This window comes from Dendropsophus ebraccatus, chromosome 5 (genome assembly GCF_027789765.1).
Source record: "Dendropsophus ebraccatus isolate aDenEbr1 chromosome 5, aDenEbr1.pat, whole genome shotgun sequence".
Lineage (NCBI taxonomy): Eukaryota > Metazoa > Chordata > Amphibia > Anura > Hylidae > Dendropsophus > Dendropsophus ebraccatus.
The window spans coordinates 139,486,545-139,499,947 of NC_091458.1; the positions used below are offsets into that span (position 1 = coordinate 139,486,545).

Consider the following 13,403-nt stretch of genomic DNA (forward strand, 5'->3'; position numbering starts at 1 on the left):
GAATCTACCGCTTATCACCCTATACCTTACGCCAACGATATCACACGAGGCGCCGCCTCATGCCTTTGTTTTTCTCTTTTATTATATAGAAACTGTCTAGAGCAGTAGCAAATCTCTATAGAAAACCTCTCCTGCTCTGGACAGTTCCTGACATAGACAGAGGTGGCAGCAGAGAGCACTGTGTCAGACTGGAGAAAATATACCACTTCCTGCAGGACATACAGCAGCTAATAAGTACTGGAAGACTGGAGATTTTTAATAAATGACAAATACGTAAGTCTGTTATAAACCCCCCAATGTGAAGAGATAACCTTTCTAAAGCCTTAAATGATGCTCAATTCATGTAATTTCCCACCAGATTTTAGCACTGGCTCTCTCCCTCTAGCACAGGAATTATTTTATGCATCCTATAGGAATTTGGAATGTTCTGACTAATGGCAGATGTAGATTGTTACTGTATGGTATTCTATACTGTATGACTAGAATTCTATCTGGATATGTCACATAGTGTTCCATACCTGTTGACTCCTCATTGAATGTAGCATGTGGCACTATATCCTGTGGATTCTGAACACAGTCTATGATTCCTAGTAGAGTCCGTGTCAGTCTCAGAAGTTCACTAAAACTGTAGAATCCGAAATATATCAAGTGACGTGCGAGGCTGACCACCTAGAACGATTAAAAGGCACTAAATCAGCCATATTCAAACTTACACACAATTACAACCATTTCTATATCCTATATATATCCTATAAAGTTATATCAGACTTCAGTGATCGGCTGTCCGCTGTCTCTAACATCATGTCCTCCTTCAATCTGAAACTGAAATTCTAGAAAACAGAACATCTTGTCTCCCTACCATCTGCTAACCTGTTATTTCTGTTTCACTGCATGTTACTAGTATATCTCCTAGACATCCTGTCTGTTGATCTAGACAGAGATCTGTCCTCTGCTTCCTATATTAAATCATGGACATATCATTTCTATCTCAGAAACATCTCCAGAATCCGACAAATGACTGGAATTCATTACTGTAACTCATACTCATACAGCTGTTTTGGGGTGTTGCCCCTCATCAGTGCTCCACACTGATGAGGGGCATCACCCCCAAAACAGCTGTATGTGGATGGATACCTGGCCTTGGTTTTTAACTTGTCATTACATTGACTCATAGGGCTACTTAATATGGTGTTTTTGGTGGTTACCCTACAGGAGCCACCCCCTGGCTGGGTCCTTCCCGGAGGGATATCTGGCTAGTCCTGTGTTTCGAGAATCTTTAATGAGGCTCCACGGGCTCTTCTTTTGCATATCCACCTGTGCTCAGAATACTATTTAAACTCCTCATTTTCAACCAAAAGTTCTCCACAGTGCTGCACCTCCCTACATATCTAAGACTAACTTCTTCCATCATCTAAATGTCCCACTCCCATATCTTCTCCATACAGTCAAGTTAATACCTAACATCCAGTTTAAAAGGAGTTATCTGGAGATTTAACATATTGACAGGCCTAGGGGGAACATAACAGAGGTGTAATACTTCCCTACTGCTAGTTCCCAGGCTGTCTGGTGACTGCCGCTATCCTCTTCTTCAAAACTTTTGCTGATGTGCCATGAGCTGTCAGGAAATGGCCGCTCTGTATAGATTTTTATGCTGAGCGGTAATTTTCTGTCAGCAGATGACATTGGCAGAAACCAGGCAGTCTGGGAACCAGCAGCCGCAGTGGAGCGGGATAGGTAAGTATTACAAATCCGTTATGTTCTCCTGTAGTCCCAGCAGAATGGTAAATTATCAATTTTCACAGGACAAACCCTTTAAGTGAGTAACAAAAACACATCTAAGTCATACCTGTCCCATTCCCTTACCTACTACTGTTCTACATTTTCTCTTGATTTATGGATGGACAATACATAATTGTTATTACACAGCAAATATGCAGATAGTCACCTCAAATGTTAACTTGTTTTTTTCATCATTAGCAAATGGCATGGCTTCACTGACGACGGTGTTCAGGTAATCTTCCACAAACTCCATTGTGCTGGTGAACTTATTTTTTTTGTCATCTCTTGAATCATTCACATTTGAGTCATAGCTGTGTGTAGCAAAATATAAGAAATAAAGAATAGAATGCTGGGTAATATGTCTCCCGACAATAAAACAGGTTAACTGAACAATACGATGCAGCTGACTATACCACGCACCCCGGGTTCAGACAACTAAAGACAAAAAGCATAGAATTTCATTCTAATAAAAGTTCAGTCACTAACGTTAGTGGTCTAAAGCTGAATAAATCAGATGCTGTTAGCTTAGAATTATTACCTTATATCCACTGAAACAAACTGCAGTGGTGCGTGTAGCTGATGGCCAAGTGTCAAGTCATTGAAAAAAAACTTTGACATGTCATAGAGAGATGTTGGGGTCTGGGTGCTGTGACCCCCACGGATAGAGCAATAGAACAAGTTCTGCTCTGCTACATCAACACACACAGCTGTGCTACATACATACGCACTCAATTCTGCTACATCTGTACACACAGTTTACATACACACACATTTTATAGAAGACAAGTCTCTAGTACAACAAATAAAGGACCAGTTCAAACCCAGATAAGAAGATGAATGTGTAGGACCTTTCATGATTTCAAAGTCATGTGACTGATGGAAGGTCCTGCAAGACTTTCATCTCTAGTTCTGGATATGTTTACTTGTGGGAAGCTGGATGTCATGCGTCTATCGCATCCAGCTTCCTCTCCTGCGAGTGTGAGAAAAATACTGTATATTAAGAATACAAAGTCTATTAGATGTATATTTTTAATTCAATTTAAAATGTTATCAGCAATACTAAAGAATGATTCTCTCATAAAGGAGGGCACAGGTGAGGAACCCCTTCAATGGCAGCCATGTACCCTAAAAGGCTTATAACCGGATATCCTCACCAGACGACCCATTTAGGTTCCTATAACAGTTACCAAGTAAAATCTACAACTTGCTTACTCCTTAATGGTGATGCTTGTGGGGATTTCGGTCCACAGACGGGCATACTTTACTGGAGTCACCAATTCTTGTGGGTCTCTGTCGACATGGACATGCAGCATAAGATGACAGAAGGAAGCTCGGATCTCAAAAGGAAGCATCTCATCAGCCATGCAAAGGAAGATCAGGTCCACACTCAGCTGCTTGGAGATTTCGTGGATAGCCAGGTACTGACGGTCTAGGCACATTCTTGCAAAAAGCTTCAACTGGTAACTGGAATATTCACAAAAAACACGAACATCGTCAGCCGAGTAAGCCAAGAAGAAAGATGGCAAAACGTGTGTACACAAGGAAGCATGAGAGGAACCCTCCAGCCTGTACAAAGACCGGCTTACCGGTAATACGTCAGTACGTTCTCATCGTGGACATTTCCAGCTCTCGCTTCTTGGGATAGCTGCCGGATGCTCTTCTCATGAGTATCATTGTTCTTGTCTAACCAGACGAGCCAGACTTCATCCTCACAGTACTCAATACTCATATATTCTGGGGACTGGGACAACTCTTTTACTGGTCTTAGCCTTCCAAAAAAAGAGAACATTTAAGATTAAGATTGATTAAAAAGTAACATTTCTACTTTTATTTAAAATGAATGTAGCTGCAGGTTACACAATCCTGACCTGCTGGGGACAAGGAGGCACCACGCCCCCCCTATTATGTTGGCATGCTGTATTGTTATTGACTAACTTGGACTAATGTTAATATGTAGGGATGGTCCCAACCTGCCGAGGTTCGGGTTCATACGAACCTGAACTCTCGGCAATGATTCCCACTGTCTTCCACATCCGTGGAGAGGGTGGATACAGCCGGAGGACCGCCTGGAAAACTGGGATACAGCCATAGACATAGGCTCTAACCCAGTTTTCCAGGCCTTATCCACCCTCTCCACAGAGGTGGAAGACAGCGGGAATCATTGCCAAGAGTTCAGGTTCGTACAAACCCGAACCTCGGCAGGTTCGGACCATCCCTATTAATATGTAAATGAGGGGCAGTACTTCAGCCCTTCAGTGCACCAATCTGCCCGCCCACCAGTGAGCAGCAGACTAGAGTGATGTTCCTACAGAACGCCGGAGGAATATTCATCAGTAGGTGTGGCCCCCTCCCGTGCCACATTTGCTCACAGGTGTTTATCATGATCCAAAACTACACCTGCTTCCAGGTACGCCGAGCGGGGAAAAGGGGCCGGAGCCTAATTTAAAACCAGTATACAAGTACGTCGGTCTTGATAAATCCCCCCCATATGTCCTCATTTACACAATACCAAAAGTTCCTTAATAATTCCACAGCGCACAATGTAATAAAGGTGCACACAGACCCCCCTGTCCCCTGCTCTGCAAACATGCTTTATATCACGTCCCCTTCTGATTTACATTTTCTATAACATGATAGTTATAAAAAGTTATAATAACAGTGACACTTAAATGTGGCAAACCAACATAAAACATGTCCTAATGATAGTAGGAGTGCTGCCTGTGACTGAAGAAGGTACTTACTCTGTCTTTATGAGGATATCACTGTTTTTGGGATCTAACACACACTTGCAGATGAGCTCTTGTGTTACTGGGATAGCAATATGGTTTGATACACACAAATCTGAAAGATAATCCAGAAACCTAGAAGAAATAGAAAGTTTATTAGACTCGCAGAGGCTGGCATGTGGCCATGGGGGCTTGCACTCTTTGGTCAAAGATGAAATTCTGCCATAATAGTAGTAAGCTATAACATAGACCTGACAGTGGATCCATATACTATATGTGACAGTATGTACCAGATGCCACCATGGTTTAGCTTTGATACTGGATGCCTACAGGCCGACGCCAAATTATACATCTACCTGGTGCATCCAAGCTAGAAGCAAGTGTCTAAGAATTGAGAATATGTGCCTAGGCCCCAAAGGCTTAACACTAACATTGCCATGGAATGTTGCAGGCTCCATGGAGACCAACTGCCAGTACAACCAGGATATTGCCATTAAACTTAGTAGCCTCCCTTAATGGGTCATAACCAAGGGCAGCAGGTTATCAAAACAATGCAGGCACATGGGGGATTAGCAAGTCTATATCTCATGAACAGTACATTTCTAAAAATGCTTATGCTATTAAAATGTTTTACTTCACATAATGCATCAGTTAAAGGAGAAGTCCGGCGAAAAATTTTATTAGAGTAATATATTGCCCCCAAAAGTTATACAAATCACCAATATACACTTATTACGGGAAATGCATATAAAGTGCTTTTTTCCCTGCACTTACATAAAGGCTTCACTTCCTGGATAACATGGTGATGTCACTTCCTGGATAACATGGTGATGTCACTTCCTGGATAACATGGTGAAGTCACGACCCGACTCCCAGAGCTGTGCAGGCTGTGGCTGCTGGAGAGGATAATGGCAGAGGGACACTGAGGGACACAGGGCACTGGAGGGACACTGAGCATCCCTCTGCAATCATCCTCTTCAGCAGCCACAGCCCGCACAGCTCTGGGAGTCGCGTCGTGACATCACCATGTTATCCAGGAAGTGACATCCCCATGTTATCCAGGAAGTGAAGCCTTGATGCAGTAGTAAGTGCAGGGAAACTTTTAAGGCGCAATGCAATACTTTAATAAAAATTTTCACTGGACTTCTCCTTTAAGACCTAGTTTTTTTTAAAGTGACAACCCCTTTTAAATTTAACCTAAAAAGAAATATATATAATCCCAGGAGAGTGGCTTTTAGGACCCCTGATAACTTACATACCATTCCCACCATGGTTCTGTCACAACTCAGTTATCAGAAAACCCTCCCAATTTACAAAGGGGTATTCCGGGGCTGTAATAACATTGGTGTCCCGTCATTGCCAGTTACTGGCTGCGCGAGAAGCTCCTGCACCGAGGGCTCGTCTTGGAAGCAAGATGGACAGATGAATGGCAGGAAACCAAATGTAAAAGAACCGATGCTGTACCCGACCGCAGCACTGTTTTAGTTTTTTACACAGTGCCGCACTATGGCTTTCCAGCTTCCCTGCTCTGCACGTTCCATCTTATCACGTCTGCTAATCAGGACCCCATTGTACTAAATGATCCATTCAATAGGAGCGAGCATGTTCTTCTATTACGCAAACTGCTATTACCGTGGCTCACGATTTTTCCTAACCAAGCTCACAAAAGTCTCAACCTCGGTTTTAGTGATGTGTTTTTCTAAGAGTTTTCGATTGTTATGTAGCAGAGCAGTAATTGTGTCCTCGGCCAGAATGTCGTATCCAATCTGAGACTGCATGACCCCAAATTGCTTGGCTATGTGTTCCTAGAGAGACAAAAGACAGGATTTAATATCTGTATATGTATGTTAAAAATATATATATATGATATTCTGTAGGGATGGTTTGTAGTTTATTCACTATTACCAGTAAAGAAGTTTCCTGTGTTACAGTCAGACACATACATTAAGGCCATGTTCACACATGGCAAAATAGCAGCTGTTCTGTGACACGACCGTGTCACAGAATGGTCGCTGTCTGAAATGTTAACATGGCCTCATTTTAACTGGAATGACAGCACTGCAATTAGCAATAGCCCACAATGTAAAGTATGTCAGGGAGCCGTACTTTACATTGTCTGCACAGTCTTTTTTATGCGGCCGCTGACGTCAGTTTTCTGTGCGGCCCCATAGAATCCCGGCCAGAGTACATACAGTGTGTATACACTACTGACATGGTTCCATAGGCCATTGTTTAATGAAAAAAACATTGTGAGCGTGGCCTAAAAGGGTATTCCACTCATAACTTTTCATATGTCGCTGCCTATCGTGAGACTAACAATTCATTCTATACTTGTTATTATCTATTCAGTTTCCATCCCCCCAGTTCTGAGCTGCTGCTTTCTGCTGAAGACACAAAATTCTGTGTGTGAGCTTTTCTCTCTGTCTCCACCTCCTCCCCCTCTCTTTTGTAATGACAGAGGGAAAATCACAGTGAGGTCATCAGCAACTTGACCTCAGAAAAACCCTCCCAGCATTGCAAAATTGCAGATACAGCCGTCCAGGAAAGGGAGGAGCAATGAAAAGGAGATGGAGAGAGCAGCTCGCATACTTTTTGTGTCTTCATCAGAAAGCAGCAGTTGAGAACTGGGGGAAGGAGACCGACTAGATACTAACATGTCTGGAATTAGTCTCACCATGGGCAGCAACATATCAAAAGTCATGTTTGAGCGGAATAATATAGATGTTACATTTTTATTCCTAAGATATAAGATATATTTACTATTAAGTTTAAAACATGCAATTTTTCTACAGGGTATTTGTTATTTACCCAGCTGAATAAAAATAATTTAACAAATATTCATATTATTTGTATATAAAAATAATATTAAAAAATGTGCTTAAAAATTGTGTAAAAATATTCAACTGCTACTGACCAGATGTAGGCCTGCACCCGTTTTTGCATTATTTTTTTTTGGCATACATGAATAATTGGGTGCAAATTCCAAATTATGCAAATTTTTGGACAATCAATTTGGACAATCTAAAAAAAATATTTGCCGGATGAATACTGGTTCATAAATAGCACTTAGTCCAAAAAGTGGGCGTAAAAAAAAACATTCACCAAAAAAATAAATAGGTACAACGCCCTAAATAAATTTAAAATAAGGTTTGAAGGTGTCAATATATCAAATTGTGTGAATAAGAAAGGCGGCTACAATACCTGATTTTTTCTATAATCATCTTGAGAATGGCGGAGAACTCGATAGCAGAGCCGGAACATGTACTGGTAGGGGGCATTTTTCTGATCAGAGAGTTCTTCAAGTCTAAGCAGAGGACCTTCACCACCTTTGTCTTTGAATGGTGCTTTAAGGATTCCAAATACCTACAAAAAAGACATAACTAAAGCAAGTGAGACCAAGTATTACTGAAAGAAAAAAGGTTAAATAATGAGTGACTCTTTCCCTCCCATTGTTGCCAGCTAGTAGTCAAGTTTACCGACCACCACTCTACTGTAAAAGCAGTGGTGTGACCGGAGCATATACAGTATATAGCTATAGGAAAGCAGCACATCCAACCACAGTTATTACAAATGCAGTCGTCAGTGTACAGGGCCCAGATCACCAGTCCAACCAATATATAAATCCAATATATGTATATATATATATATATATATATATATATATATATATATATATATAAAACCTCAAAAAGGATATAAAAGACCCATAGAATCTTCTAGGATAACATGTTATATAATAGGAAACATATGGCACAATACAATAGGCAATAATACAATAATGGCACAATACAATAGGCAAGTACATAATATTCACGTATCCAACCTGCTTGAGTATGTTCTGCTCCCTCATAAGCTTCTGCCGCTCTCGGTTTGGCTTGGAAATCACTATTTCCAACACATTTTGACCATTATTGGGAACATCCACCACAAAGAAAACCAAATCTTCTAAGAGTTTGATGGCAAATCTTAAAAAATAAGGAATTAAGCATGTTTAAAGGGTCCATGAAATATATAATAAAAAGTCGGAGAGAAGATGGAACATCAGGAAGATAGAGATCTCAGACTATTATGAAAAAAGAAAAATCCCAACACATCCTCAACTACAACAGTGTCAGGTGCAATATATATAGTGTAAGGTGTGATATATATAGTATGAGCTGTGATAGTGTCAGGTGGGTGTGATATATAGTGTCAGGCGAGATATATTGTGTCAGGTGTGATATATATTGAGTAAGGTGTGATATATATAGTATGAGCTGTGATATAGTGTCAGGTGTGATATACATAGTGTAAGGTGTGATATATATAGTGTAAGGTGTGATATATAGTGTCAGGCAAGATATATGGTGTCAGGTGTGATATATATAGTGTAAGGTGTGACATATATATAGCATGAGCTGTGATATATAGTCAGGTGTGATATACATAGTGTAAGGTGTGATATATATAGTGTAAGGTGTGATATATAGTGTCAGGCGAGATATATGGTGTCAGGTGTGATATATAGTGTCAGATGTCGTATATAGTGCCAGGTGAGATATATGGGTTATGGAGCCAGGAAAATGTTTCTGTCCATAAGGCAATGTAAAGGACGCTGTAAGGTCATGGCCAATATTCTATGATTAAAGGGGTTGTCCGGCGAAAAAAAATTATTCACAGAATAACACACATTACAAAGTTATACAACTTTGTAATGTATGTTATGTCTGTGAATGGCCCCCTTCCCCGTGTCCCACCACCCCCACCCGTGTACCCGGAAGTGTGGTGCATTATACTCACCGCATGTCGTGTCGTCCACGGTCTCCGATCGTCAGCAGTGACGTCTTCTTCGGGAGCTTGGCGGATCTTCCCGAGTGCCGGCCGCCCTCTGCAGCGTCATCCGAAGCTCAGCCGCGATTGGCTGAGCATAACTGTGCTCAGCCAATCGCGGCTGAGCGGCTGATGACGTGGCCGCGTCATCAGCCGCTCAGCCGCGATTGGCTGAGCACAGTTATGCTCAGCCAATCGCGGCTGAGCTTCGGATGACGCTGCAGAGGGCGGCCGGCACTCGGGAAGATCCGCCAAGCTCCCGAAGAAGACGTCACTGCTGACGATCGGAGACCGTGGACGACACGACATGCGGTGAGTATAATGCACCACACTTCCGGGTACACGGGTGGGGGTGGTGGGACACGGGGAAGGGGGCCATTCACAGACATAACATACATTACAAAGTTGTATAACTTTGTAATGTGTGTTATTCTGTGAATAATTTTTTTTCGCCGGACAACCCCTTTAAGCTGTATATGGTCTAAGGTAAGAATGTACAATTTACTTTATCCCTCACAATATTTTAGATTTGCCTTGAATGTGAAGTACAGTGGTGCCTTGGATTACGAGCATAATTCGTTCCAGGACCTCGCTTGTAATCCAAATCACTCTTAAACCAAAGCACATTTTCCCATAAGAAGTCATAGAAATGCAGACAATTGGTTCCACACCCAAAAAATAACAATTTATTATTCTGAATAACATGTAAAACAAATGAAACAAACATTCAAAAACAGCTGAATCCGTGATATTATAAGTTACTGTACAGTAATATAGAGGACGGGAAACACAAGGGCGGACAGAGACTGCAGGGAGCATGAAGGAATGAGCAGATGTGGGCACATACATGCAGCACTCTCTGTCCGGGGAGAGAGGGGTTACAGCTATGGAGAGATTACCCCCACAGTCCTGTCCCCTGATGTAAGCCCCAGCCTGAAGGGGATCTGCTATGGTTTGGAAGGTGAGGGAGACTTCCTGGGTCAGAGTACAGTGCTGTAGACCCCGCTATGCAGACCATATCCCTCCTCCACTCGCGCTCCCACCCAGTACAGGGAGCTCTTACACCAAAGCAATGCTCTTAAACCAAGTCACAATTTTGAAAAACTGTGAGCTCTTAAACCAAAACGCACTTAAACCAAGTTACTCTAAAACCAAAGTACCACTGTATATGTTAGGAGCTCCTGTTACAGGTGGACAGTGTATGGGCAATGGCCATTCATCACACCATAGAGATCACATAAACTGTACTCAGTTCAGCTATAACCTAGGCATGGCACACTGCAATATGTTCTTACTGGGTTCTATCTCATCATTCAGAAGGATAAAAAGAATTCATTTTGTCTAATCCATTCTGTAATTTAGCATATTTACAGTAATTTCCTGGGCAATGAGATTTCCAAGATTACTGGATGGTTTAACAGTAACTTTAAATTAGCTGGTACCAGAAAATTATATAGCTAAGTAAATTAATTCTATTTAAAACCCTCAATTTTCCAGTACTTATCAGCTGCTGTATGTCCTGCAGAAAGTGGTGTATTTTTCCTAGTCTGACACAGTGCTCTCTGCTGCCACCTCTGTCCATGTCAGGAACTGTCCAGAGCAGGAGACATTTTCTATGGGGATTTGCTACTGCTCTGGGCAGTTCCTGACATGGACAGAGGTGTCAGCAGAGAGCACTGTGTCAGTCTGGAAAGAATACACCACTTCCTGCAGGACATACAGCAGCTGATAAGTACTGGAGGACTTGAGATTTTTTTTAATAGTAGTAAATTACAAATTTATAGTACTTTCTGGCACCAGTTAATTCAAAAAGATTTTTCTTTTTGCTGAGCTACCCCTTTAAGTGTTTGGATGTTGGTGCCATCTGGTGCTTGTTGCGTGTGGACCAGAGATGGTTTACTGCCCAGCACATATCTTAAAGGGGTATTCCATTCAAATTCATTTTTATATGTTGCTGCCCATGGTGAGACTTATAATTCCTTCTATAAGTGTTATTATCTATTCAGTCTCCTTCCCTCAGTTCTCAGCTGCTGCTTTTTGCTGAAGACACAAAAATTTGTGTTTAAGCTTTTCTCCCTGTCTCCCGCTCCTCCCTCATCTCTTTTGAGATGGCTGACGTAAACAAGTCCCTGACTGACTTTATCTGCAACATTGTAGCTTCTTTGTAATGCTGGGAGGACTACTCTCAGTTAGTTCATGGGCAACTTGACCTCAGAATAATTCTCCCAGCAATACAAAGAAGCTACAATGTTGCAGATACAGCCTGCCAGGGACTTGTTTACATCAGCCATCTCAGAAGAAAGGGGTGAGGAGCAGGAGACAGAAAGAGGGGCTCTCACACAAACTTTTGTGTCTTCAGCAGAAAGCAGCAGCTCAGAACTGGGGAAAGGAGACTGAATAGATAATAACAAGTATGGAAGGAATTGTTAGTCTCACCATGGGCAGCAACATATCAAAAGTTATGTTTGAGTGGAATGCTCCTTCAGGATGTAACACAACACCAATTAGTTTTTAATGTAAATATTTTAAAAAATCTAAAATGAGAAACCCCAGGGGATTAGAGGAGTGCAGCATCAAACTGCTTAGAGTCTACTTAATCCTTGTTCCGCAGGCACCATATTAGACCGTGCATGTCTCAGACAGCAGGAATGAAGTCATCGGGGTGTGGGCAATAAGGAATTTTTACCATTCATAGAAGGATCAGCAGACACAATATTCACAGCAGACATGGAAGGATCCTGTGCGCTCAACAGGACTAGACTAGAAACACAACCCCGGGGTAAGAACATCCTAATTCAGTCCAACCCTCCGCACAATGCCTCAGTGCTGGGGATCTGGCTAATCTGCCCATCAGATACAGGCAGGCTGCTGGCAGAGTACGCTGACTATATATGCACAATAAGTGATGGGATACACCTAGTAGGAATGAGCAGCCTTCTATCTCAGGGCGGCTATCTGTGTTGGTGGAGAGAGCGGATGCTCATTGTTACATCATAAATGTGCTCGCTGCAGATAAGGATTTGTTTAACAATACACTGAATAGCTATTAGAATCTGCCGGTGATAAAAGCTGCTGTTTAACCTACACATCCTATTAATAAACCTGAGCAAACAGGGCGTGGTAGCAACAGACCCACCACAATAGTTGTTGTGTTGATAGCGTTTAGCCATTTAACCGGTTTAAAGGGAAACTCCAGCGAAAATCTTTTTCTTTCAAATCAACTGGTTTCAGAACATTATATAGATTTGTAATTTACTTCTATTTAAGTTTTACAGTATTTATCAGCTGCTGTATGTCCTGCAGGAAGTGGTGTTTTCTTTCTAGTCCGACACAGTGCTCTCTGCTGCCACGTCTGTCCATGTCAGGAAGTGTCCAGAGCAGTAGCAAATCCCCATAGAAAACTTGCTCTGAACAGTTCCTGACATGGACAGAGGTGGCAGCAGAGAGCACTGTGTGAGACCACTTCCTGCAGGACATACAGCAGCTGATAAGTACTGGAAGACTTGACATTTTTAAATAGAAGTAAATTACAAATTACAATCCTTCACATGTGATTAATCTAATACGCTGCGGATCCTCTCTGATAAAGAAGAAAAAAAAGTCTCTAAAGTCTAGAGCGGCTGCCAAGATGTGACTATTAAAAGTTAATCCATTCTGAATGGCAGATCTTACCTCCGGTCATTCTGGCTGATGAATCCTTCATTTAAGCGTTCCACAAAGTTGGCGAGCATGGAACTGGCATCATTAGCAAAATCCAAGTCACGAATCTCTGACACCGGAACGGATACAATGGCGAAGGCCTCCTTATCTTCTTTTGTGGGACAAGTCCCGAGCTATTCAGAGGAAGTACACAGAGAAAAGTAGAGGCCGGTTACCTTCCTGACATTGACAATCCCGCTTACAAGTCCCAGAACTCAGGGCATTTCTGCAGTCACTCGATTCTGGAGAAGATCATGGTGGCTGGATAAAGGACTGGTAGTATACTGAAATTTTAGCTTTATATACTATTAAAGGGGAACTCTAGCAAAAAATAAAAATAAAACTGGTGTCAGAAAGTTATACAGATTTTTAATTTGCAACTATTTAAAA

At 41.8% G+C, this 13,403-nt stretch overlaps 1 protein-coding gene across 2 annotated transcripts in view; it reads right to left on the reverse strand.

Moving 5' to 3' along the window:
• The window catches only part of ITPR3 (inositol 1,4,5-trisphosphate receptor type 3), a 162,483-nt gene that overhangs the window by 88,177 nt on the left and 60,903 nt on the right, over window positions 1-13,403 (reverse strand). For both annotated transcript variants that reach the window (XM_069971461.1, XM_069971460.1), the window contains exons 13-21: window positions 12,987-13,147; window positions 8,329-8,470; window positions 7,707-7,868; window positions 6,138-6,310; window positions 4,521-4,640; window positions 3,366-3,548; window positions 2,992-3,243; window positions 1,946-2,090; window positions 519-669 (exon numbers count right to left, since the gene is read on the reverse strand). In XM_069971461.1, coding sequence (XP_069827562.1) covers window positions 519-669; window positions 1,946-2,090; window positions 2,992-3,243; window positions 3,366-3,548; window positions 4,521-4,640; window positions 6,138-6,310; window positions 7,707-7,868; window positions 8,329-8,470; window positions 12,987-13,147 — 1,489 coding nt within the window. The remainder of the gene's footprint in view (window positions 1-518; window positions 670-1,945; window positions 2,091-2,991; window positions 3,244-3,365; window positions 3,549-4,520; window positions 4,641-6,137; window positions 6,311-7,706; window positions 7,869-8,328; window positions 8,471-12,986; window positions 13,148-13,403) is intronic.